The sequence below is a fragment of the Gordionus sp. m RMFG-2023 genome, chromosome 2, assembly GCF_954871325.1.
Source record: "Gordionus sp. m RMFG-2023 chromosome 2, tfGorSpeb1-WG-v2, whole genome shotgun sequence".
Classification (NCBI taxonomy): domain Eukaryota; kingdom Metazoa; phylum Nematomorpha; class Gordioida; order Chordodea; family Parachordodidae; genus Gordionus; species Gordionus sp. m RMFG-2023.
In genome coordinates, this window is record NC_088776.1 from 33,425,164 (window position 1) to 33,452,167 (window position 27,004).

A 27,004-nucleotide genomic window follows, 5' to 3' on the forward strand; every position below is an offset into this window, starting at 1 on the left:
TTGCTCCAAAATACCTCTCAGGTAGATATAGTTCTACATTAAATTATTTTATTGCTTTTTTTTCTATTTTAAAATATTTAATATGTTAAAATTTTAGGTTGTACCTTATCTTGGGCTCAACATTGTATAAATTATATTCAAATTAGCAGCCTGAACACAATTTCTTAGATTTTTTAAAAATGATCTTGGGTGATGATATTCTATTCTTTAAGATGAGCTTAAAAAAGTGTACTTAGTCATATTTTTTAATTCCATAATTAGTATTCAGTTAGTTATTAGTATTTTAAAAAGAACAATAGAAGGGATGCATCTTTAAAGCTGTATGACCTTTCAGATATTACCTAAATTACGATCTTTCAACATACAACCACTTATCCTATCATACGCTTTTAAATTTCCCATCATTCACCAAAAACTTGTGAGAATTTTCTATTCATTATTTTATCAATTTTTGATTTATCTACTTTTGTATATTATTTTATATTTCACCAAGATTATCTTTATTTTAAGATATTATAATTTTCTTTAAGAATAATAATCTAAATGAATACATAATATTAGGATATTTGATATATAATGGCAAATATTGAGCCTAAAAATCATCCAAATTATTAAAATATTGTGAACTGTTATTATTTTCTATATTAATTTTATTTTTATTTTTAATATAATTAATTATTTGTTAATTTTTATAATATATTTTATTGCTATTTTTTAAATGATGATCTTTACTGGGTTAAAGATCAAACAAGCTTATTTATTAAGAATTGTTAATTTAATTTGTAATTTTTAAGAAAATCAACATATTTATTTCAAAAATTTAATTATCAAAAAATAGCTATTAAAATATATATTCATATTATAGAAACACGATATAAGGGTGGGATGCTGGACTACATAAATTAGACTATTTTAGGGACACAATGATTCTTGTGAATTAATTTTGATTTTTAAATGAAATTTTGCTATTTATATTTCCATTTTTTAAATTTGATTTCCTTTTTTTTGCTAACTTGGATTTGCCTTATTTGTTATTTATTTGGATTTTTTTTTCTTAGGGCTTTGATAAATTGGAGTTTTTGAAAGGGCCACTAAATTCCCTATCCTAGCAAATGTTTTAGCACAGTCTTCTGTCATGCTATAACAAAAAATCAATGTTAGATTATAACTTACAAGCTAGAATGTAGATTATAATACACTTTAACCATGTCATTGGAGTTTTTGAAAGGGCCACTAAATTCCCTATCCTAGCAAATGTTTTAGCACAGTCTTCTGTCATGTTATAACAAAAAATCAATGTTAGATTATAACTTACAAGCTAGAATGTATATTATAATACACATTAACCATGTCACCATTTGTCACCCCCCACCCAATTTTAGGCACTCTGCAGTTACCTGTACACACAGACTGGCTTTGCAAACATATGATTTTTCTCTATAAAATATGGGTAAACTACATGTCCTAAGAAAATAGGAATATTTCTGAACTATCAACAAGAGTTTATTTTATAAATATTTTGACTGCAACTCATGCATGCAGCCAGGGATATGCTTTGGGGTGGGAGGGGGTGTAATTTTTTAAAAAAATTTTAAAATTCATCTTTGAGTTATTATTGACATCTAAAATTTCATAAACTCTTTAGAATTAATGACTAAAAAAATTAACAATTACTAATATAATCTGTAAATTTATAAATTCAAATATGAAATAAATATTTGCTAAAAAAATTTGTATAAAAATATGATTTTTTGACATTTAAAATGTATATAAATGTATACAGGGCCGTAGCCAGGAATTTTCACTTAGGGGGGCCAAGTGCTAACTTGGGGGGGGGCACTATTTTTTTAAAATCAAACAAATAATTACTCATTCATAGAAATTTTTTCCTATTTTTATTAAAAATTTAATAACAAAATAATACTATAATATGAATATACAAAAAAAAATAATACTATAATATGCATATACAAAACAAAATATTACTATAATAGAATATGGCGATTTTTATTTTTAAATTTTAATATAAATGAACTAAAAGATAAATCCTGCTTTATTCTTTTTTCATACGCCATTAATACTAAATTTTGTTTACGTTTATCCTTCATAGACTCTCTACTGCTCGATAAAACTCTCTTTAATGTAGAGAACGAGGCCTCACAAGAAGCCGTTGATATCCCAATGATTATTGCTGCTGAGTAGCATTTATATAATTCTTTAAATGCATGATTATATTTTTTTTATACATAATATGTAAGATGTTTTCAAAATTATGATTTTCTTTAACTTCCGAAGCTAGCAATCCTTTTACTATCTTCATTTCATGATGCAGTGTTTCCATATTTAAGTTTAACAGGGATTTTAATGGGGCCATTTTATCTGATAAAAAATAATCAGGGTCAAGGGGGAACAATGTATTAAAAGATTAAAATCATCTTCTGTAAATCGGTCTAAAAAACGATCCACAAAGTTATCTATAATTTCATAATATATCCTTTTTAAAGAACTCCAATTGGAGTCTTTTTCACAATCGAATTCTAGTTTGCTATCAACTAAAAAATCTTGGAAATTTTTAGGCGTTTTACGTACCCGTGATGATTTTTGGGGAGTGAGATTAAATTTTGATAAAAGTTTTTCAGCCTTAATCATAATCAAAGCAAAAGAATTATCACTTCTTTTATTTTTTAATATATTGATAGTAGAATCAATACAATTTTTAGCATCCACTAAATTAGTACCTACTGATTGTAGATACTTATTTAGTGGATCTATTGTAATTAATATCTCATAAATTATGATGGCTAATATAATGTAATTTATATTAATACATTGAGATAAAAGACCAGAGGCTTCGACTGAATCATGAATTGAAACCTCGGAATTAAGAGTTATATTAGAAAAGTAAAATAATACTTCACCAATAGCCTCAAAATTCTCATAAATAATGCGAGATGTTTCTAAATGACCAGTCCATCTCTGGTCTAAAAGTCTCTTAAGGGTGTGGCCTGTATATTTACAGGATACGTTAAAACGCCTGAAAAAATTATACAATGCATTTGATAAATTAAAAAAATTAGAAATAATAACAATATTATTATACCAATTTTGAACCACAAGATGCAGCTTGTGGTTGTAGCAATGTATAAAAGGAACATTTTTATTAATTTTTTTTTGAAGAAGTGTTTGCACTCCTCCATTTCGGCCAGACATAACGTTTGCACCATCATATGCCTGGCTTATTATATTAGCTGAATTAATATTTAGATCATTAAGTTGCTTTAAAATGCAATCTGTAATGCTTTCAGCAGAAAGACACTCTAAATTAATGATTCCTATTAAATTTTCTTGGATTTCTCCAGAAAAAATATAGCGAATTATTATGCTCAGATTTTCACAACCTGAAGCATCTTTCGTCTCATCGGCCTTAAGACAAAAAAAAGGCATCTCGCTTTTATTATATTTGTCTGAAATATGTTCAAGCACCATATCTGCCATAATGGATATTACTTCGTTTTGAATCTGTGGTGATGTATACTGGGCATTTTGGGGTATAAATTTCATAATTTTATTTAATTCAGGGTCTTTTTGGATGGTGTAGGAAAACATTGCTATAAATAGTTCAGAAGAATAAATTATGATTTCATCTTTTGCAGCATCCGTAATATTTGTTGAACCAGTCCCACGGAAAGGTAGCTCTTGTATGCTAAGAAACAGCATCAAATCAAATATTGATTTAATATAATATTGATTACGATTAATTTGATCACCTCCCAACATTTTAGTTATTTCTGTACCATTGTTTATATTTTGATTTTTATCATGCCATATTGTAATTGAATTTAAATGAGCTTTTGAGCTCTCGTGTTTAAGCAGTCCCTTATTGGCAGCTAACGCATTTTTCCAATTTCTGAATCCCGTTTGTCCAAATTCATCACTTGGATTACACAAGTATTTCCTACATGGAAAACAAAAGGCAGCGTCAGCTTCTACACTATACTCCAACCAGTCTCGGCCTCTATACCATGATTTTTGAAATGATCTTTGCCTTCCATGGATATCTTTTTTCTCGTAATTGTTTAATTTGATTTGATTTGGTTTATTCTGGCCAAGGTCACCAGGGATTTGAATTGAACCATTAGAGGACTTTTTTGACACTAAAAATATTATAATTAAATTGTAATGAGGGAAAGGCTCATAAATAATAATGGTCATCAGGATGGGCGAAGGAAGGGCATGCTGAAAATGAACAAACACAAAATTTATCTTGTATTTAAGATACAAGTTACTGTAGTGCCCAACCCTGATGAAGATTATCAGTAAAGTTGATCAGTAAAATTTCAGTATTAAAAACTAGAAAAAAGTCATAAACATTATATCTTTAAAGATTAACAAAAAAATATAATATTTTTATATTTATAAATCAATTACTAGTTGCTTCTTGACAATGAGAGACTGAGCTGCTAGATGAAGATGATTGAGTCTCTTCTTCGTCTTTATTTGTTTTAAAATCAAAATGTAATAATGAAACACCATAATCTCCTACTCCTATTCATATTGTCAAAAATATATAAATAGAATTGGGTTAAATTTTAAACTATTTACCATCTTCCTCCTCTTGATTTTCTAGATTAGCTTCATTCATATCTTGAAATATGAGTAAATATATTTATTTTAATAATTAAAATTATTATACAAAAATGATAATATTAATAATAAATGTCTTTCTCTTAAATAATAATATACAAATATTGCCCTATATCAATATCATATAAGTCATGAAATAATAATATAAATTTATACTAACTATGAGAAGAATCAGTTTCTGAAATTTCTGATGTAGTATTACTAGTAGTTTGTAGAGGTGATGTTGCTTGACATTTGTTTTACTTTAACTTAAAATAAGAGTTTATAATTGATTGTTTCTTCATAATTTTAAAATAAACGCTCTAAAATAAAATAACTGGTTATATATTATAATATTAATGTGATACCTATAGAGAATGTGATACACAACAAAAACAGATGAAAAAAAATGAATGAATGATAATTTAATATTGGGTAAAAATAAAAATAAAACAGGATAAAAAAAAATTTTACAAACTAGATATGTTTGTAGAATAAATATTCAAAATTTATTTTAAAAATATAAAAATAATCAATTCTAAATAGACATGTTTTTTGAATATTTTTGAATAAATATTTAAAATTTATATTAAAAATATAAAAATAATCAATTCTAAAAAAAAATTCAAATTTGGGGGGGCAGAAAAATTTTTGGGGGCCAAAGATTTTTTCTGGGGGCCAGGTTTGGGGGCCAAAAATTTTTTTGGGAAAGGGGCCGGGCCCTCCCGGGGCCCCCTCGTGGCTACGGCCCTGAATGTATAAAATATTTATTAGAAAAAATTGGCCTTATTTTTAAATATAAATTATATTTAAAAAATTTAAATGTTGAAGATCAATAAAATATACTTATGAATTATTGCATCTAAAACACCAAGGTATACAAAAAAAGAAAATCTCCTTTATAATTGAGCTAATTTTTTAAAATGATATCATCAGTATTTGGTAGTGTTTTTAAAAATCTCAATTGATTTTAAAAAAAAACAGTTAAATCAGGATTATAGCCAAACAAATAAAACGAGATTGCACCAAAACATAGCAGTTTGGCCCTCTTTAAGAAATTTAGAGGCTTAGGTAATATTTGGTTAGCAAGAATCTTTATTTCAGCATCTTTTTCAAATCAATCAAATCAGCAACATTAGTATTTGAATCAAGTTTTAATTCTTCTTAAAGAAGAAAATATTTTTTCATTCATGCAAGTAATGGATATATTACTTAAATTATATAGTAATTAATATATTATCAATACTCTTATATTTGTAAGGATTTCTTATAGAATCAAGAGCCTTCATTTATTTGACTTTAAAAATTATTCAAAAATGTAGTATTGTTAAAAACCAGCCGATTTTTAAAAAACTGATAAATTAATGTTTTAGCCAACAAATGTTACCTACAACTACAAGCAAAGTTGTGAACTCGAGTAAAGGTTCAAGAATTTTAAACTCTATTTAGCAGAAATTGTAATAATAGGAACTTAATCAAAACCGATTTCTGAAAGTGATCGAACCCCCCCCCCCCCCCCCCCCCCCATGTTCTTATTACTCCTGGTTTGATGGGTTATCCATAAATTGGTCTTTGTTTGGTCTGTGGTCTCAAAATGTCCAACCAAACATTTAAATTTCTGAACCTTAATTTGGGTTTACAAAAATTGATATAGGGGTTTGGCTCTTTTTTGGGGAAATCTCGAGGATTAAGTAATATTTGTTACAAAAACCTTGACCTTAGCCATTTTTTAAAATAGGCTAAATCCAATGGGGATGGGATAAAAAAAATTATTTTATAACCTTTTCCTACTGCTCCTACAATATTTGAACGATGGGAATGGGCGCAAGTCAGGGCATGCAAATATTAAGTTCATAAAGATCTGGCTTGACTTTGAACTCAACAATCACATAATTTATGAAATTCATCATAAAATATATCGTAATTTTTTGAAGCTCTAATACAATACTTTATGCCACTTTCATGATGTCAACCAGATTTGTTAAACCCTACTTTTAAAGGTAGCGCGCTATTGCTACCCATCAAAAAAGTAGCACACTATTAGCTACTATTTTTTAAAGTAGCTGGCTATTTTTTAAAAGTAGCTGACTACTTTTTAGGCTGCTCTTAATAAAAAAATTTAGAAATAAATTTGTTTAATTTTTGCTTATAATGTAATTGCATAGTGTATAATACATAAAAATCAACATTTATAAATATTTAAATTAGGGCTGTGCCGATATTAAATATCGATCAGATCGCCACCGATATTTAAAAAACCGATCCGATCTTTTTACTTTTTTTTGTTATTTTATGTTATGTATATTTATTTTACATTATTATAATATTTTTTTTTATCTATTATATATAATTTTTTTTAATTATAGTCTTAATTGTAGAAATAAAAGATTTCTTAATTATATTTGGTTTAAAGAAGGTGGGGGGGGGCGGGTTAAAAATCAGTATAAATATCGTTATCAGATCGGGTTTGAACCAATATTGTAAAAAAATTTATGTAAAAAGACTATAATTCATGTAATAAAAACTATTTATTGTAATATTCATTTTTTATTTATTTTGTTGCATTTTAATAATAAAAATTTCTATAATATCATCCCCTAGAACAACGATCAGAAAGTACAAGTTTCGCCTTGCTATAAATAATCTCTCAATACTAGCACATGAGGGCAAGGCATAATTTTAAAAATTATCACAAATAATTTGTATTTTTAGATTTAAAAAATGCGTCAGGGGATTTTCTTCAAAAAAATTATCAGTGGAAGTCGTTTTTATGGTTCTAACGATTGCATCTTTGTCTGCTATCTCAATCTTTAGTGTCTGGCGACAAAAAATTGCTGTGTTAGGGGATAGAGTTTTAATCATCATGGTAAATAATCGATTATCAACCAATGACATTGGCTAAACTGTATATCGACAATAACTTTATTAGCCAACAAAATAAAAATACTATTAAAATTTAAATGACAATTACCTTTAGTTATTTTTGAGGTTATAGCTCCTAGAATTATTTGAGGATATATTATTTTTACAGTTTGAACAAATAAATTAGTAGCCACCTTTTGATTTTACATTAATTTGGAAATATTTCTTTTAGGGCACTTTCCATTATATCAAAATTGTCAGACTCACATCGATTTGGATAATAATAAATTATAAAAATTATAATATTATACAGTTACATTCATTATAATTTTAGCGCTACTTAGCTGCTTTCAAAAAAAGGAATGTGCTAAAAAATAAATAATTGGAAAAAAGTAGCATGCTTTTAGCTAAGCTACTTTAACAACTCTGATGTCAACGCAATCAGTTTCATTTTTTTAAAAGTGCAAATAAACTAGTATAATTAAATAATTTTTATTTTATGCAAAGAAATTGTGTTCTAATATCTAGTTTAGTAAGGGCTTCTGAATAGAAGCCTTTTTTTAGGCTATTCTGCCATTTATTACCACAATAGGCTCCTCTAACTTAAATAAGTGATTACTTGATAGTGAGATTAATTATCTGTATTTGTTGGCTGGGGTCCCTCTCCCCCTCGCTCGCGTACCTGCCTGGTTCATATTTTTTTATGACATAAACAACAAAAAAATATGATGTTGCTCAAATTAATTGTATGGCGCCCATGTTATTAAGAGTAAAGAAAGCCAAAATTTATAATAAAACAAGGTTAGAAAAATATTTATATTTAAACGTCTTTTTTAAATAATATAATAAAATATAATTATTTTATAATATAAATATATATATATATATAAATTCTCTTCCATATATTTTACCTTATTTATTATATTATGCTCTAAAATATTTCCCGTTCCCCTGTTATAACAATGACAATAAAAGGTAGGAGGGGGTGGGGTTCTAAAATTTTTAATATAAAATCAATAATTTATATTCTTAAAAAAATATATGCAAATTTATTCTTCAATTTTCTTTATATAAAATATAAACATAATTAATTATAAAAAAAATTGAATAATTAATTTTAAAAAAGTCAATAAATATTGTATAGAGGACTCAGATCCAATAACTCTTTGATGACATTTTGTTATTTTTCATTAATATTTTGGAAATTATTAAATGATTATTGATATAAAACATCCTTTTTTTTATTTAATAGAAGATTTACAAATCTTAATCAAAGGTATTTAAAAGGAAATATACAATTTATTTATATAAAAATATAATTATAAAAAAAATCCGGAGTATAGAATATATTTTTACTGAAATAAAAAATCAGAATATCATATATTTTTGTTTTTCATCGATCATTTTTTAATAAAATTCGGCTTGGTAAATTTTTATTTGCCTTTAACAAACTATTTTCAAAATTTCTGTTTAAAGGACATGCTTGTTTCTCTTCAAAAATAAGTCTCTCGAGACTGAACAAATTTCTACGGAAGCACTTGGTGTAAGGATAACATTATATTAAGTAATAATTTAATCTCTTTTTAATTAGTTCATCTTCATATGATGGCCCAGATTTATTTTGTAAATTCCAGACAAGTTGGCATTTTGATATGACAATGTTATATGCTTTCTTATAATGATATTTTTATAAAAAGATTTTAATAGTATCTTGTGTTGCTACTAAGTTTAATGTATGCTAAGAACATCATCATTATTTGGGAAGGTAGTCTAAGTCATTTTAATTAAGTTAATTTAATTAATAATTTTATATAATATTTAGCTAAACAAAAATCTTGTTATATGTACATTTAACTAAAATTTAGTACAGACAAGTTATGTGAAGATAATCTTACAGAGATGTGTCCCATAGATTGGCTGTAGATGATTTAGATGCTTGAAAGGTATAGGGGACACTTAACACTTATATTGCATATATGGCCAGCCTTCTCTATGTATAATCCAAAATATTTTTAGAAGCTTGGCCAAGGTATTTTAAAGTTTAAGTCTGTTGGTTTGGTAATACCTGTAGAAAGGGATGATACAATTTCTATTTTATCATCATGAATCATTTGAATGTAATTCTCATTAAATGATGAATCAGAATTCATATTAAATTGTACATCGGTCTAGCCAGAGGGGGGGGGGTGATGGAAAGTTGTCTGTTTTATAGCTTAAAATACCCCACCTCCCTCTCTCCCTAAAATATATTCAATAGACAAGAATTTGAAAAAACTAGTAAAAATATATTTTTTTTAAATAACGACTATATTAATTTTTTAGAAAAATAAGTGAAAAACCAAAATTTTTAGGAAAATATAACATAGCTAAAGGTCTTCAATAAGTAGACTTACCAATAAAATTTTTGAAGCAAAAACTAATGGTGCTTCCCTTCTAGCAAAATCTATGCTGTGCTTATGATTTTGTATCTGTCTGATTCATTTGTTTGATTAATTATCAATATTACCTATATAAAAAAGGCCCGATTACAGAGTCAAAATTTTAAATTAATAAGTTATTTAAAATTAATTAATTATAATAAAACATAATAAAAATAAAATTAATTATTTAAATATATTTATAATAATATATATGAATATTTAAAAATGTTACTACTTTATTTTAGCAGTTATCCAAAAAATGCCCCTTAAACCCTTCCCTCTAAAAATATAACCTAACAATCCAAAACAGTCCCTTTCTAATAATTAAATAAATACCAATAATAGACATTACCAACTAGAAATTGTCCAAGTTCCCATATAGTTTACAAATCCAATTTATTCATACAAATATGATCAATCTCGGCTTCATCCAATACAAATATAAATATCTAAAAATACGATCAATCCCTGCTTCATCCAATATAATGTCTTCTTTACTCCAAACCGCACACCAAGAAACTTCCATTGTTCTTTTACCAAAAACCCATGTGATCATTTCGTTTCACTCCCATCCACCAGGAAACATTAATTCCCCTGTCAGAAAATAACTGACATTTGATATATGATATTAAATTTATTTCTTCTTTTTTTCAACAGCTACAACAGTTACTACTTAACTTAACAACACTAATTTCATGGTACCAATACCTATAACAATTTATACCTCTTTCTATACCACACTTATATTTTTCAATACTATCACTGTTTATTACCCATTTATAACTTGTAGCCATGCCCAAAATCTTATAATTTAAGCTTTTATTTCAAAATTATATATTTCTTAACTCCACTTTTTATTTGGAAAAAATAATCGAATGCATTTTAATACTTCAAAATATAAATTTTTAAAAAATTGAAAATTTCTTGATTTTTTAATCCCGATTTTTGTATAAAAAATATTTACGTACCAATTCTAAAAATATATATAGGAAAGGATCTGATTTTAAATAGACAGTTTATAAATTTCTGTTCATCTCCACGAAAATTTTTTTTAAAGGGAGGAAGAAGGGTTTATATAATAAAGACTTTTTAACAAAAATTATTGATTTTGATATGCATTTTTCGTGCTAAAAACGCAAAGACAAGAAGCATTGAAAACTATTGTATATAAAATTGCTAATTATATAGTAATAATTAAACATCAAATCAAGTCCATCAAAAACTTTTTTTTTTATCTAGATTCTGCTATCATTCATTTCGGAATCCTCAGAAATGACCTCTACTTCTCGAATTAATATCCATTCACTTCTATCGATTTCTTACTTCAGTATTAACATCGCTATATATTTCAGAAAATCCCTTTACTTTTCATCCATTACCAACGCATATATTTTTCATACTGATATAGTCTTTTGATATATTTATAACCTCTATTCTTTAATAGATTTTATCGTTTTCCTTTTTCGATTTCCCCAACAGCAATTCCACTTCTATCATCCCACCACCCTTTTCTCACTCTTAATTCCTCAACATTTTGATCCCTCACAGGACCTTCCCAAATTTAGACTTCCTTATCTTCTCATCTAGTGACACCGATAATAGATAAGGACCAAATGTCAACGCCGGCTATTTTATTTAAAATCCATCAGAAAAATGAATCATTTATTTTAATGGAATATATGATCTAAATTAGGAAAGGAAGGAAAAAAAAATTATACATGACATTTAAAACATATTTGATAATAAACAATAAAGGTCTTCTATTGATACACTTTTTTTAGAATCGATCTATATAAAGTTCAAAGATAGGGAAATTATACAATGTTCTCCCTTAAATATATTAATATTATCAAATTATGATTTTATATTTAAAAAAATATGTTTGACCATAACTATTTATATGTAGTATTGGGATAGGGAATTCATGAGGATTCGTAATCTTTCGATTGAAATCATTTACTAAGAGCGATTTTTAAATTTAAAAAAATCTGAATTCACGGTAAATTTGTTTCAGCATTTATTGAATACATTCTTTATGAATTTTCAGACATTTTTGCCAACAACTACTGACTGAGTATCTTTTAGCTTACAAAAATCGATATAAAAATTAGTAGTAATTCAGAAGTTCACCGCAAAAGTATCTGAAATTCACAGTGTGGGTACTTTATACATGTTGGACATTTCTGGTTTCATCAGATTTTTTAAATCTATTAAAAAATATAATACCAATATTCTCATACATAAATTTTTAATATAATATAATGAAATTGCCCAATATTTTTTAAATGAACGGCGATATAAAAAACCAGTAGTTTTTTGAAGATTTTATAGTCAATACAACATATACCTTCTAAATTAAGGTCTCATGAGAACTGTACTATAGCTCCTTTTCTTCCAAATTTTAAATCATGTTTTTTTTCCCAATTCATAAATCGATAAAATATCTCTTCACATAATTTTTTTTATTTTTATATAAATTTAAAATTCTTATTGTTCAATAATAAAAAATTTCAAAGACCAATGTACAAGCAAAACGTATAAAATAATCAAGGACACATTTTAACGTTTGCGGACAAACACCTTTTTAGAGAATTTTTTAAAAAATCATTTAAAATATTTTTATAAGCAAAAATAATATACGATAAAAATTATGAGAATAAAATAATTTAAAAAATGGAACTTATCATTTGGCGACACGCAAGAATCTACACATAATTCATCATTATTTTACGCTATGCTCACTCTAGATTTAACAAAAGACTTTGAAATCGAGGGACGAGATGCTTAAAGTTCGGAGGCAACATTAGGTACTTTTAGTGAATGAGGATTTGAAAGTATTACTTAACATATAAAAATACCTAGCTAAAATATGGTAGAGTCAGTTATAACCAGCGGATTAAAAAAAGCAGAGACGAAGCTGGGATGCAATACCTCTCTTTTTTTTATAAATAACCATGAATCAAAATATTTTATTCGTGATTTATAGTATTTTTATTATACAGAGGAAATGGCAGGTGGTATTTTAAGCCCCTACCCTGGATATCAGAAATTCTTTAAGACCGGCCCGGAATTTATTTTTAGGTCTGGACCCGAATTGTAATTGTTAACCAACTGTGGGGCATAATGGCTTATACCAATTTACAACAATGGGACATAATGGCTCACACCAACCACCAACAATATTTCATCCACATTCCTTCACATTTTTTATTAACACGGAAAAGATTTATATTAAGAAAAAAAATGGATATTTATATCAGAGACCTACAGAGGTACCATTTGCGCGGCCCGTCCCTAGTTTATATTTTCAGGCCCGTCCCCGATTTTTAAAAAATATTATATTTATTTTTAATTTTTATAGCTAATAATGGCGATTTAAAATATTTATTTTAGATTTAAATTTTTTTTTAGGATCGACCCGGATATATTTAAAAAATTAAAATACGCCCGGCCCCTGTATCCGTGATTTATATAAAATACAGATTTTTTAAAACGACATACTTTTATAACGATTAGAACCGAGATATCATCTCTTGAGGATCGAAGTGCTTAATCGCCATTTTTAGTATGAACGTCTAGGACAATAGGTCTGCTCCTCAGGGTTGTGTAATAGGTTTGTTTCAGAAAATCATGGAATATTCTAAAATGATAGAAAATTCTAGTTTTCAGCAGATTATTAATATTTCTTTTTCCAAAAAAAACAGATTTGAATTGCTTTAAATATTTTAAACTCTTAGATTATCTCTTCTTATTCCTGTGCTGATAGTGTCAGTGTGAATATTTTATTACTACATAATTCTGGTAAAAACGAGCTAGATCTCTGATTTCAGGAAAAATCGTAATGAGTGGCTTAAACTTTTTTTACATGCTCATAATTATAAATTAATAATTAACGGGTGTTGGGAATTAGTGATCTGGCCCGAAATTTTTTTAAAAAAAGTTTTACCGGCCCGACCCGAACCCAATTTTTTTAAAAATGTTTTGCCGGCCCGACCCGAACCCGAAATTTAAAAAACTTACCGACCCTGCCCGGCCCGAATTTATTTAAATATAGAAATTAATTTTTATAATTACTCAAAATAAAAGACATATGATGTCGTTTAGTTTCAATAAATAAAATTATATATTTTTATTTTACATAAAAAATTCAATATAAATTTAGATATATTTAAAAAAAATTTCAAGGTCCAACCATACCCGGCCCAAATTTTTTTTTAAAATATTAGGCCCGGCCCGAACTTTTTTTAAAATATTAGGCCCGGCCCGAACCTTTTTTAAAATATTAGGCCCGGCCCGAACCCGATTATTTATATAAATTTGCACATCTCTATTGGGAATGCCAAAATTTTAGATTTTTTGCGGACCATCTAAAATTGCACTCTAGATTAAATAAGTCAGTCTTTAAATAGAGACGTACCTAATAGTGAGTCATTTTTTTAAAATGATTGTTAAAAAATGCACATATTTCATATTTAAATTCATACCAAATTCTTATTACAGTATAGAAGCTCTGATAAAACTTAACCATTTTGTATAAACAACATTTCTTCAATTTAGAGATCGGAGAGGGGGGGGGGTGTTTCTAAAATCTTAAAATGTTGCAAAATTGGTTGATCAACTAAAACTTGAATAAGCCAATTTGGATTTGGCTCAAATGGAGAGATTTGTCAACAAAAATATAGAATAAAGATCATATATTTAAGTATTGCCTGCCCTTTATAAAAACCTTTGACAGATCTAATATTCAGATTTTTATGATCTGGCCAAATATGCTTTGTACAGAGCATTAGTTTTGCAGTCACATTTTCAATATATACTTTTTACAACCCCCCCCCCCCCCCCCCCTCCTCCCCCCCCCCTCATTCATGGGAAATAAAATATTTTTGATGTAATGAATGACGATCCTTTGTTCCGATTTTTAAATTTGGGTTTGAACGAAAAAAAGTGCCCTTATTAAAACTGTTAATAAGCGATGAAAGAATTTGAGAAATAAATTCTAAATTGAATCGCACAAAATTTTGAACAATATATGTAAATTAGTTGCACTTTTTTTAGAACTGGTTCTAGTTCCAGAAAATTTTAAAATGGCGGTTTCGGTTCCTAGATTTGTCTCGGATCCCATGCACATAACTTTTTCTATAATTTAAAAAAGAACTAACTAAATATGATGACAAAAAGTTATTTCCACAATCCATTGCTCAAAGTTAAATTAGGCAAGTTAGATGGACTAACTATACCATAATTATGTCGTCAAATTATTGTAAATTTTAATCATTTTTTTATTTTAAACAATTTGTAATTATTATATTTATCATAATGATACTATGAAATTAATTTTTATAAGAATGGACACAATATAATCGCTAATTACTTTTTTTTTTGTTTGAAAATGAATAGGGAACTAACTCATCAATTATTTATCATTATAAAACAGTTATATTTTAGCAATCTCACATTTCGTTTTTTTTGTTATTCGAGAGTGCGAATGCCAATGATGGATGCATCATTATTATTAATGCCTGTGCTGCCTCATATTATAATAAAATAATAGCTTCACGATTATTATCTTTTATATACAAGATTCTAATACTTAAAAAAAAAATCTTTTCTTAGATTATGAAATTATAATAATATTAATATATGTTATATAAAAAAAATTCAATTAAAGGTTGATCAGGGCCTTTCATTTTACATTGTGTTGAGTGAGGGGATATAATAAAGCTTAGTTTTTTGTTTAATTTATAAAATCGATATTTTATAATTAAAATTATGTATTATATTCGAAACTAGGATTTTTTTTATATTGGAGATGAGTAATAATTTTTGAAATTTAATTTTAAGGCCCAATTGAAATTTAGCGGAATGATGTGATTTTAACAGCATTTTCCAAGCTTTGAGCTCAAACCTATGGAAGCTAATTGAACTATCTTTTCTTTTTGTGCATTTGATAATATGTGAAAACTTTTGCTTGTACCAATGAACATAGTTCATTCATTCCTTTTACAGTATATTTATATCTATACTAACCTTATCAATGAATGAATGATTTATATATTTTTTATTTAAAAATTTTCAATTTTATCCATATAATATAACAAATTAGAAAAATCGTACATTTTATTTTTACACATTTTATAGACAAGTAGGAGTTTTATAGTTCCGGGTTTATTTTGTCCCTTCCTACGTTGCTGGCGTTATAATGATTTTTTAAATATAAACTTGGAAGAAAATACTGTTTTCTTAATTAATAAATATAACGTAATTGCATTGCTGGTTTAAGTTTTTTATTCTATATTATTTATAAATCAGATAATGAATAATTAATGATATTTTTTTTAGTTTTAAAATGTCTTTTAAGGAGGGATAGATTATTTTATATAATCCGCACTTTTACAAATTTATTTTGGTTAATTTTATCGGACGAGAATTGATAGGACTTTAGGGTAGAGATGAATGAGAGAATGTTAGGAAAGAAAGAAATTACCTTACCAATTATACCTAAAACGAATTAATCAATATTCATTTTATGAACACTAATAACTAAATTATTCAAATCGAATGTAAATAGGGAAAGTATATTATATGTTTTACTTTTATTTGTATACTTTAAAACTATTCAAAATAATTTGTAAATAATTGTTCTTAAATATTCTAAATTATTTGTAAATATTCAAAATTATTCATTAAAATTATTCTTAACTATTTAATACTTTCTTTGTTGAACCTTTTATTTTTTTTTACCCTTTTCCCACAATTTATAATCACTTTTAAATTTTAATAATCAATTTTTTAATTTTCGAAAATCGAATATTTGACGAGTCAAATTGAAATGTTTTTATTATTCTAATGAGGAATTATCCGATTCATGCGAATAATAAAAAATTCGATTTTTGAATTGTAATATTTTCTATAACTAAAGATAGGTTTTTAGATTTTTTTATGAAAAATAGCTTTGATCCATTATGATTTATGCTTATATTATATTAAATCATTTTTTATAATTTTAGCAATAATTAATTATTAATATGATAAAGGATCGATTATTTATAATTCAAATTAAATAATAATTTACGTATAATCTCCAGATTTAAATAAATCAATCAATAAGTAAAAAACTACTTAAAACAATTATTTTTTCGATTTTCAATATAAATTTTTTTTAAAAAATCTGACTAATTTTATATATTTATTATTTGTCATCTCATGAATACCACTTTGAAATTTTGATTAATACATATATAGAAAATAATATTGTAATAATAATTAAAAACCTTGGAATGCTTGTCAAGATCATCTCATTTGAAGTAATGATAGGGTGGGGTGCACTTGGTATGCTCAACACGTCGAAAATATTTTATATTTGAGCAAAACCTTTTATTTTTAGCATGTATAAATCAATTAAATATACTTTTTACTTTTTAAATGACTGATTTATTATAAAAATTTAGCCGCACTTTTTCTAAGAAATCGCATAATGATTGTTTAATTATTTATAATTATGATTTTGGGAATATCAATTTTTTGCACATAAAAATAAAGCTTTAGCGTTGAACGCAAACTTATTTGTTATAAGAAAGTGGCGAGTGGAATAAATGATATCCATCCAACACAAATTCGATTCCTCCAATTGACTGATACACGGCTTAGTTATGCCATGTAGTCAAGTGAATATGAAATGTGTTTTTATACACTCAATATACTTATATATATATAAATATTAAAATTATTCTTTAAAAAAAATTATTAATTTTTAGGTGATAATTTAATTTAAGTATAAAAAATCAGATAATGCCATCTAATGAGGAATAAAATTTACGATCCCAAAACTGGAACAGACTATTTTGGGTGAACTCTAATTATGCACATAAAATACCCTTGTTTTGTTGCTTATTAAATGTGAGTACATTGACAACCTAGATATGGATTTCATCATAATTTACCACATTATTCGTATTATAAATCATTATCTCCAAATATTTTATAAGAAATAGCGGCTTAGCATAAAAGTTACATACTATATTGTAAGTGTCAATTTGAGATTGGCATTACAAAATGTTATTATTATAATTTAAAATTCAATTCCAATAATCTAATAAAGGATCGAATAACAAAAAAGTTTATTCGACCAGAAGGTCTAATATTGAATTAAAACCAGAATTTTTCATTAAGGATATAATTTTTAAAATCTGGGCTAGCCTTTAAAATAAATTAATGTAAAAAATGATAATTTTTTAAATATATATTAAAAAAAATATATCATGGATTACTAAAAATAATATTCGATTGGTTATTTCTATTTCGCATCTCAATTTACAAATGTTTTGTAAGATTTAGATTTTTGACCTTAAATATTATTTTATTTTTATATTCATAAATTTTATTTAAATTTTAAAATGCTGCAACGAAACATTGAATGAAATAACTGCAAATGGTAACCCTAAAACAGCATTACTTTTAAAATAAAGAATGATGATAACGTTATACTTATTCAAAAATCATAAAATATAATCTTGCTTTTTTGCGTTATTTTCTATTATTAACATCATAGCACTAATATTTACAAATGAAATAGTTTCAATCGACAATTTTATATCCGCTTCAGTGATGCGTAAGATATTATATATTGTGAATAGAACTAAAGTTATATTGTTACGCTGAGCCAGGGTATATATTTAAAGCATCGATTTTTAAAATCAATCCATATGTTAACAAAATAAAATACATTCTTTTCTTTTAAAAATATTGACCTTATAGTGCTTTCAAGTTAAGAAGAAGCGTTTAACTTTGTGTTTTTCTATAAAACGCTATGTATATTCATTATTAGTAAAAATAAGAATGACCTGTGTCAAAGACAAGGGGGATTTGAGGTTGAAACTCCCACCTCCATAATTCCCGATTTTTTAGAAAAATTATTTAATGTATATTGTTAAACAAATTAAATATTTATAAATTGAATTTAATTTATATTGCTAAATATCTTAAACAAACTGAAAAGAACAAGCAATATCTAAAAAGATCATAGAATCATAAGATTCAAAAATATTTTGAATCGGGTAAAATTTAATGTATTTAGACGTAATTGATTTTTGAATCCTAATTTAAAATTCGATATTTAAGATTTAAGCATAAGGCAGGCCATAGTTTTTGTTTCGCTTATAACTTGTTTTTATTTATTGATAACCTTATTGATGAATTAGTAGGTACTAATAATGCTTTACATATTGTTCATTACTTCTATAATTTCCCTTCTATATGACAATCTTGTCAATTTATATATATTTTCCAATAATGTTTTTCTTTAAACTATCTACCAAGTGGGCTGAAGTCATAATATGAAATATGCACTAATTATTGACATAAATATCAGAGATTCTATTAGAGATCTGCAAATCACGCCGGCCGGAATGGTCTATTTTTAAAAATAATTTCGGCTTGGGCTAGGTCGGGCCTAATATTTTAAAAACAATTCGGGTCGGGCTTAAATTTTTAAATATGATATCATTACATTTTGACAAATAAATTTATATATTTTAAAATTCTTGCAAGAAACAAGGAGCTAATATTTTTTATTTGTAGAATATTTTTTTTACAATAAAAAAAAAATTAAATTTCGAAAAGAATTTCGGGCTAGGTTTGAAAAAATAGACCCGATGCAGATCACTAATTAGGATCATTATTTTAATTTTTAATAAATCTTTTAAAAGACAATTAATATGTAAAATAAGTCATATTTTATACTTTAACCCTTGATATCTTCCAAAATATAAGAGCTAGGATGCTAAGATTTGGGCACTCCCTTGGTTATACCTTTGCTTGAAGACAAAGTAAGATATAAATTCCAAGGGGTGTAGAAAATCATGATCGAAGCAACTTCATTTGCCAAAATCCTATTCTCTAGAGATCAAAAAACTATTCAAATTTTGTAATTTTTATAATAGCTTGCCTTTTCAGATTGTTTTATATTTAATTTTTTAAAATAAATTAGCGCCCCTAAAATCTGAAGTTTATGGCGCTTTTGCCCACACTCATGCATTGCATAAGGGCAGGGTCGTGACCTATTTTATAAAATAATTATTTAATCTTATTAACATTTGAAAATGCAAACAAACTTTAATAAGCTATCTAATATTATTATAAACATATTTTTTAGCATTATCTAAATCTAAATTAAGAAAGGAAATAGGAGAAGGGAAAGAAACTAGCAATAGCTAAGTAGATATATTTGTTTGATAAATTTTAAACATTACTCGATATCATTATCGATATTGATTAGATTTTAGAATAGAATAATATATATCCTACTATTTTCGCTTTTTTAAAGGATGTTTAATATCAAAATCATTATTTTTCAGTAAATTTTATGTAATTTATTTTGAAAAAATATTATCAATTTTTAAATTTTTTTTATACATTTGGTTATAGTAGAAAATCATCCTTCTTGTCTCATTCATATGGTAAATATCAAACATTATTTAATTAATTTTCCTATAACTCAATTTCATTTTCATATAAATATTTGTGAATCGCAATTCTCAATTTCATGTAGATTTTTGTGATAATTTGGTTTTTTTTAATCAAGGAGAAGAATGTGATTTATTTAATTATTATTAATTAATCCAATGAAACTCATTTCTAATTTTAAGCAATGGAACCAAATTCTTCCGATTGACATCATCATCTATCTTCTTTTATTAAAAAGTTATATATTATAATTTATATTGGATTTAGAAAGGTGCTCAGTTTAGATGAGGTGAAACAATTTTAAATAGAGGCTAAAATTTATAAAAAATTATGGTGGATAATCAAATTTTATTATAATAATTAGGGGTGTACCGATGCCACTTTTTGGAGGCCGATCCGATCCGATATTCCCGATATTAAATTGATATCGGCCGATTACCGATCCGATATCATATCTAATTTTGTATTCTGTAAAGATACCAATGGTTTTAAATTAAAATATACTTTTTATTAGTATAACATCTATAATTTAACTATACCAATGCCATTTAAATATATTATAATGATCAGTTATAGTTTATATTCAATTTAATTGCTATTCTAAAAGTATATAAAATATTTTTATTGAAAAATCACTTATTCATATAATTTAATAAGTAATAACATTAATCTATTTACATAATAAGTAATAAACAAATATATTATAAAATTAAATAAATTCTAAAATTTTATTATATCGAAGATTTCTTTTTGGAAATACCAAAATTTCCAATTTATCAGAGGTCAGTCTGCAGTGATGGGGACTATATCACTAGCTTCATTAAAAACAGATTCTGAAGAGATTATTTCACACTTTCATAAACAGAATGCAATAAAATTAACAATATGGCAGAATATTTATTTAATTATTACTATTAAAAAAATTAAACATAAAAATGGATTTCAATTTTATTGATATATAACTTTTTTTAAAAATTTTTTAATATTTTATTTTTGTTAAAAAGCCATTTTATATCGGATCGGATCGGAAAATTTTATAATATTTGCCGATAGCCGATATTTAAAAATAGGTGAAATATCGGTGCGATCCGATTCTATATAAAATATTGGTACATTCCTAATAATAATATAAGATGCTCAAAACTTCAGGTTTCAAATTTATGCGCTTACTTTTTCTTCGATCTTATGTTACATCGTAAAAATATTCATGACTCCTTCCATTCATGTTTGAAGTTAAATTATGTTTCATAAAATTATTATATTTAGTGATTAAATTACGTTTGACCGGATTTTTGGTTGATACCAAAAGTGCTTAGCCGAGTTTTTAATAGAAAATTATCAGCTCTTATTTTGAACTTTAATTATGCTCGCTTCTCAAGGCTTAGTTATATTGTTTTCAAAGGTGTTACGCAAAATTTCTGGCCACCACGAAAGGGGGAGATTCACATGGGCCATACATTTGCAAAACTTATTCGACCCCCTCCCCTCTCCTTCTCCGCCAACTCCATGGTGTCTACGCCATCGATTTGGCTGGTGCGACGAGCTAATTTTTAGCACTCTTTTATAATAATCTTCCCCTACTTTAATGTTTTTAATTTCGGTTCCCTGAGTTTCTATTTTAAAATCATTTTAAATTTTCCTGCATTTAACTTTCTCATTAGTAACGTTTTACCTTTTATAAAAATGTTAAAATTAAATTTTAGAGTTAATATTAATATATCTTCAACTTCGTGACACATATTTGTTAGGTGATAAAAATAATAGATTTTACTCCTTATTTGTATGTATCTGCTGGCGAAACATGTATGTTAAACATTTGCATCCCCAGAATGGATTAAGGTTAGTTTACATTTAAAAAAATGACGGTATACTTTTATTTTAATAAAATCTAGCTTTATTTAATAAATTGACAATGTGGCACGAGTAATATCACTACCTTTAAAAATATAGAGGTTCAACTTTTCAGGCTCTCATAAATCATAGCGGCCTCTCAAAATGATTTGAATATGAAGTAACGGAGAAACCTTTAATATTAGGAGATTATTGGAAAGTTAAAGTATATATCATTCTCCTTGAAAATTATCATTTTAAACTTGAAGTATATCATTTCAAATCTGTGAAGAATATCTTTAAACTTACATTCTTATACCTTTGTTTAAATTGTACAATTTCTAACATTAGATAAATAACCAAATCCTATTTTGACAGGCAAATTATATTATAACTAGTGATTTCCTCTTATCTTTCTAAATATTGGACCGGATCGATTCATTCATATTTTTAATATAAATTATTGAACCAAATATGGCAAATAGCGAATTAAACATTATATATGATATAATATTAATATTGAATCAGAAATTTTTCTCTAAAAATATGCTCATTTACTTTATATGCAAATTTAATTCTTATATTTTTCGTTTATTCTATAATATACATTTTTACCATAATAGCATCGGCAGATATCGGTGATGGTGACCGACATCAAAGTGATATTCGCAAATTGGATAGGCCTCTTAAAAGCGGAATCAGAAAATCTTAAACATTTTTTAATTTTAAAAATAATAATTTACTACAAACGTTTTTTAACAATATAAAATAGTAAAGCTTAAAAAAAAATATTTATATTTTAATTAAATTATGTTGCGCGTAATTTTTACAAACGAACAAAATATGTTTGCAGTAAACATTAAGAATTCTATTAAAGATTGCAGATTTAAAATCAATAAATTGTTTTATAAATCATATTTATATTTACAGAATATAATATAAATAAATTTTGATACACGATCAGCTAAAACCAGGAATTTAGGTGGAGGGGGCAATTTTTTTTCTTCTTCAAATTTGTATATTTAGTCTATATATCACAAACCAGCAAAGGCATACAATTTCGCACCCGTACCTCGTGTTTACACTTTTCTTGTCCCGTCCTTTTTGTTAGCCTTAACCCAACTCTTTTATTATTTTTTTAAATTTGTTCATTATAAATATTTTTGTCCTTATTTTATAAATGTTACCAAAAGGATCTTGAATATATGAGAAGCGAAATTGTGATTTGAATTCGATGCGCCTATGATAAAAACTCTTCGATTATATTAGTTTAATATCATATTGATCTCAGATCAGCATTAATATGTTCATATCATGATAATGAATTTAGATAAATAAATTGTTTTAAATAAGTAGTCTCTGTAAAATTGATTTTTTTTAAATTATAGATAATATTAATTATAATTTGTTTTTTTAATTACAATTCACTTCTAAGATGAGTTAGTTATTTTAGACAATTATGAATCTATTAAATAAATTAAGATAAAATAAATAATTATTTTTTTACCTTGTCTTACAATACTTTCTCATATATATAAATTATAAAGCCCTTCAATTACTATTCCAAGTCCCACACGTCTGAAGCCGGGTATGACGAGTTTCTGATTAAGTTATTTGTATTATTAACTGCAATTTTTTTAAAAATAATTTATAAGATTTTTTATTTCACTCCTTTCATACCCTGGCTCAAATTTATACTTTTGCATATAAAACACTTAAATAATATATTTTAATATACTTGGATCTTAAAATTGATTAAAAAAATCAAAATATAACTTGCCATATATATTTTTTACTGAAATTTATTCAAAATTCCGTTCCAACCGTATTATAGTTTCTTTCATTAAATGAAGACTACTTTTATAAATTGAATTTGTATTTCTATTTATGAGCTCTAAAAATCAATTTTTATGTAAATATTTATTACTCATATTTTTTCCTAGTATATAATATAACCAAAAATCATCCAATTTATTTTTTTAAATTTGTTTTTATATAGATAAATTTCACTACCATTGTATCATCAAAATATGGGCAACAAACTGGCAAAGAAAAACAAATTAACCGCCGACGAAATCGCATTTCTCAAAGCTAATACAAATTTTTCCGAAGAACAAATCAAAGAGTGGCACAAAGGATTTTATGTAATTAAATTATTATCTTTTTAAATTTATTTTCAAGCCTTATTTTCAATAAATTTTAACTGCTCCATCACTCTACTGCAAGTCGAGGGATTTGGATATTTCCTTTTTTGCTAATTTGTATTTAAATTCCCTTTTTTAGCTAATTTTGATTTGGCGGGGGGGGGGGAGAAGGGAGAAAGTCGTCATTGACTTAGAGAGGGGTGGGGGAGGTATAGAGGACCTTGTTATTTATATTGATAACTTTTTTTACTTATTTAACTCATTTACATGTCATAAAAGTATTTTTTTTGTATTTTCCCCAGGCGCGACTGCATTAATTGACTTGAAGCTTGGGAAGTCTGATCTTAAAATTAGAAAAACATAAAATAAATTATCGTTCGAGTTGGTATAGTCAAAACTATCTATCTTAGATATTAAATGTCTATTATTATATAATAGTGCAAAAATGGTGACCCGGAATAAAGGCATTTTTTTCGTTCTGTTCCATACCCTTTACAGCCATATAATTATGTTCCATTCTAATGTTTTGGACGCGTTCCATATAAAAAGTGTAATTTTATTTTTATTTAACATACAATTATTTTTCATTAATCCTTATAATATATATCAATTCAATTATTACATCTAAGTAGTAATTTAGGCGTTCAAAAATTATCATTTATATTTAGGCGGTGGTATTTTATTAATATAAATTTCAGTGTCAAAAAACTTTCTCGACACTAACTTGGTAACAAAATTATCCTATAATATTAATTTATAAAATTATTTTTGATTACTAAAAAATGTTTTTATAATCTTAAAATTACAAAAATAATTATATTGCTATGTGAAGCAAAATGGAATTAAAGAAATAAAGGCAAGTATTTTTGAATGAGCCAGTGTATATATTATTTTTCGTAGAATCATACAAACATTTCATATCTCTGATTATGTTATGATACTTTTATATTATGCTTTCCAAACCCCCTGTAGATTATATTACATAATTTGATCTCACTTAGGTGATAATCACCTGCGGAAGTCAAAATTTTATGGTCTTTCCTGATTTTAGAATATTTATTTCGACTTTTTTTATAAAAATAATAATTTTTAGGCCTCGGGTTTTTTTTTTTTAAACCCGCCTCCCATTTTCAAAATTACATATTTAACGGCCAGCTTGGTCGTGCTTGCAGGTCTAGGTGATAATAAAATTTATTTAGACTATATTATAATATTATGTTCAAACTTAAAATAATATAATTACAAATCACGGCAGTTTTATTAGTATATACACCTTTTTTATAAGCGAATAGAATGCATCACAAGATAAAAACTAAAATAATAGATTAATCGAGTATTGACAAGGAATTTTATTTTATTTATCATTGCTATTTTTATTGGAAAAAAGAAATAAAGATTCCACTTAGCTGAAAAGAATTAAAATAATTCGAGAAGAGAGGATTAGTCTATTTATTCCCGTTTTTTTCGATGTCTGGATACGATTGAAATTGTTAAAAGAATTAAGCTGGAATTTTCTAACATTACAATAAGATTGCCAATCGTAGTACACTGGGCAATCGAACTCGTAGTTTTTGGTTTGAATCTATAAATTAAATATTTATATTGATGTTGACCGTTGGGACTCATTGATTTTACATAAATCATTCAAGGGTTCAAACATGGTAACCAGGAACCAAGAATCATAAAACCTGAAACAGAGACCAGACCGCGATTCTTAAGAGGCCTGTCCATCAATCGTTCTAGTATCGGCATAAGATCATGCTGATGGCCTTATGTAACTAAACGGAATATACACCTCGTTGTTGATTAGAATGGTTTAAACATATGATTTATCATACAAAATGGAATTGCTAGTTAATTAATTTTTTTTTTTTTTGATATATACTTTATTAATAAAAATATTTAATACATTGAACGTTAAAAGTAAAACATATATACGTAATTTAAAAAAATATATATATTAAAAATGTCATGTAAACTATAAAATCTATATAAAAAACTGTATAATAAAAAAAATAAAATAATTAGAATAGTGAATTGTATGTTGGGTGGGAGGAGGTCAAGAAAGAGAGCCATGGATGGCAATGCAGTTAGATCTGCATATATCAATAGATATGCGCTGTCTGAGATAGAAGCCTTTCTGAGGATCACCAGTGATGGCGCGGATTTTTTTACCGAGGGTTTTGAAGAAGGTTAGGGCATGATTGCCAAAAGACCCGGTTGTGTCGGATACGATTGGTGTGAGATTGCAATTTGTTAGGGAAGTGTATTTATTAATTTTCGAGTTTTCAGCTCGCATGAATGAGTTCTTATTAAAGGAGGGAGCAAATCGGTCGATGCAGGTATAGTCCCATGCTAATGGAATTCCATTACTCCATGGTATTAATGGCAACCCATCTGGACGTATATTATTCTCGGTTGAGAGGCCACAGGGTTCGAGGGTTGCTGGAATTTGAGCTGAGCGTAGAGCACGGAGAATGGTGCCATTAACTGCACTGTGCCGAGAATGTCTACCTTTAGAGAATCGACAATATCCCAAATTGTGTTTCATATTTTTAAGTTTAACCTTTACGAATATATCAACAACGTAGCTTTAACTTCACTTATATATTAGTTTACTTTTTCTGAAGCACTGGCTTTTCAAAAAAATTGTTATTTAAATAA

At 26.4% G+C, this 27,004-nt stretch overlaps 1 protein-coding gene across 2 annotated transcripts in view; it reads left to right on the top strand.

Moving 5' to 3' along the window:
- The first annotated feature begins 324 nt into the window (after positions 1–324).
- LOC135925268 (neuronal calcium sensor 2-like) overlaps positions 325–27,004 on the top strand; it is a 34,727-nt gene continuing 8,047 nt past the window's right edge. Inside the window, exons 1-2 of one of the 2 annotated variants that reach the window (XM_065460503.1) lie at positions 325–418; positions 24,196–24,340. In XM_065460503.1, the coding sequence (XP_065316575.1) occupies positions 24,227–24,340 (114 nt within the window). In that variant the 5' untranslated portion in view covers positions 325–418; positions 24,196–24,226. Of the gene's footprint in view, positions 419–23,737; positions 23,785–24,195; positions 24,341–27,004 lie in introns of those variants that run through there. The other variant, XM_065460504.1, reaches the window with a different exon arrangement.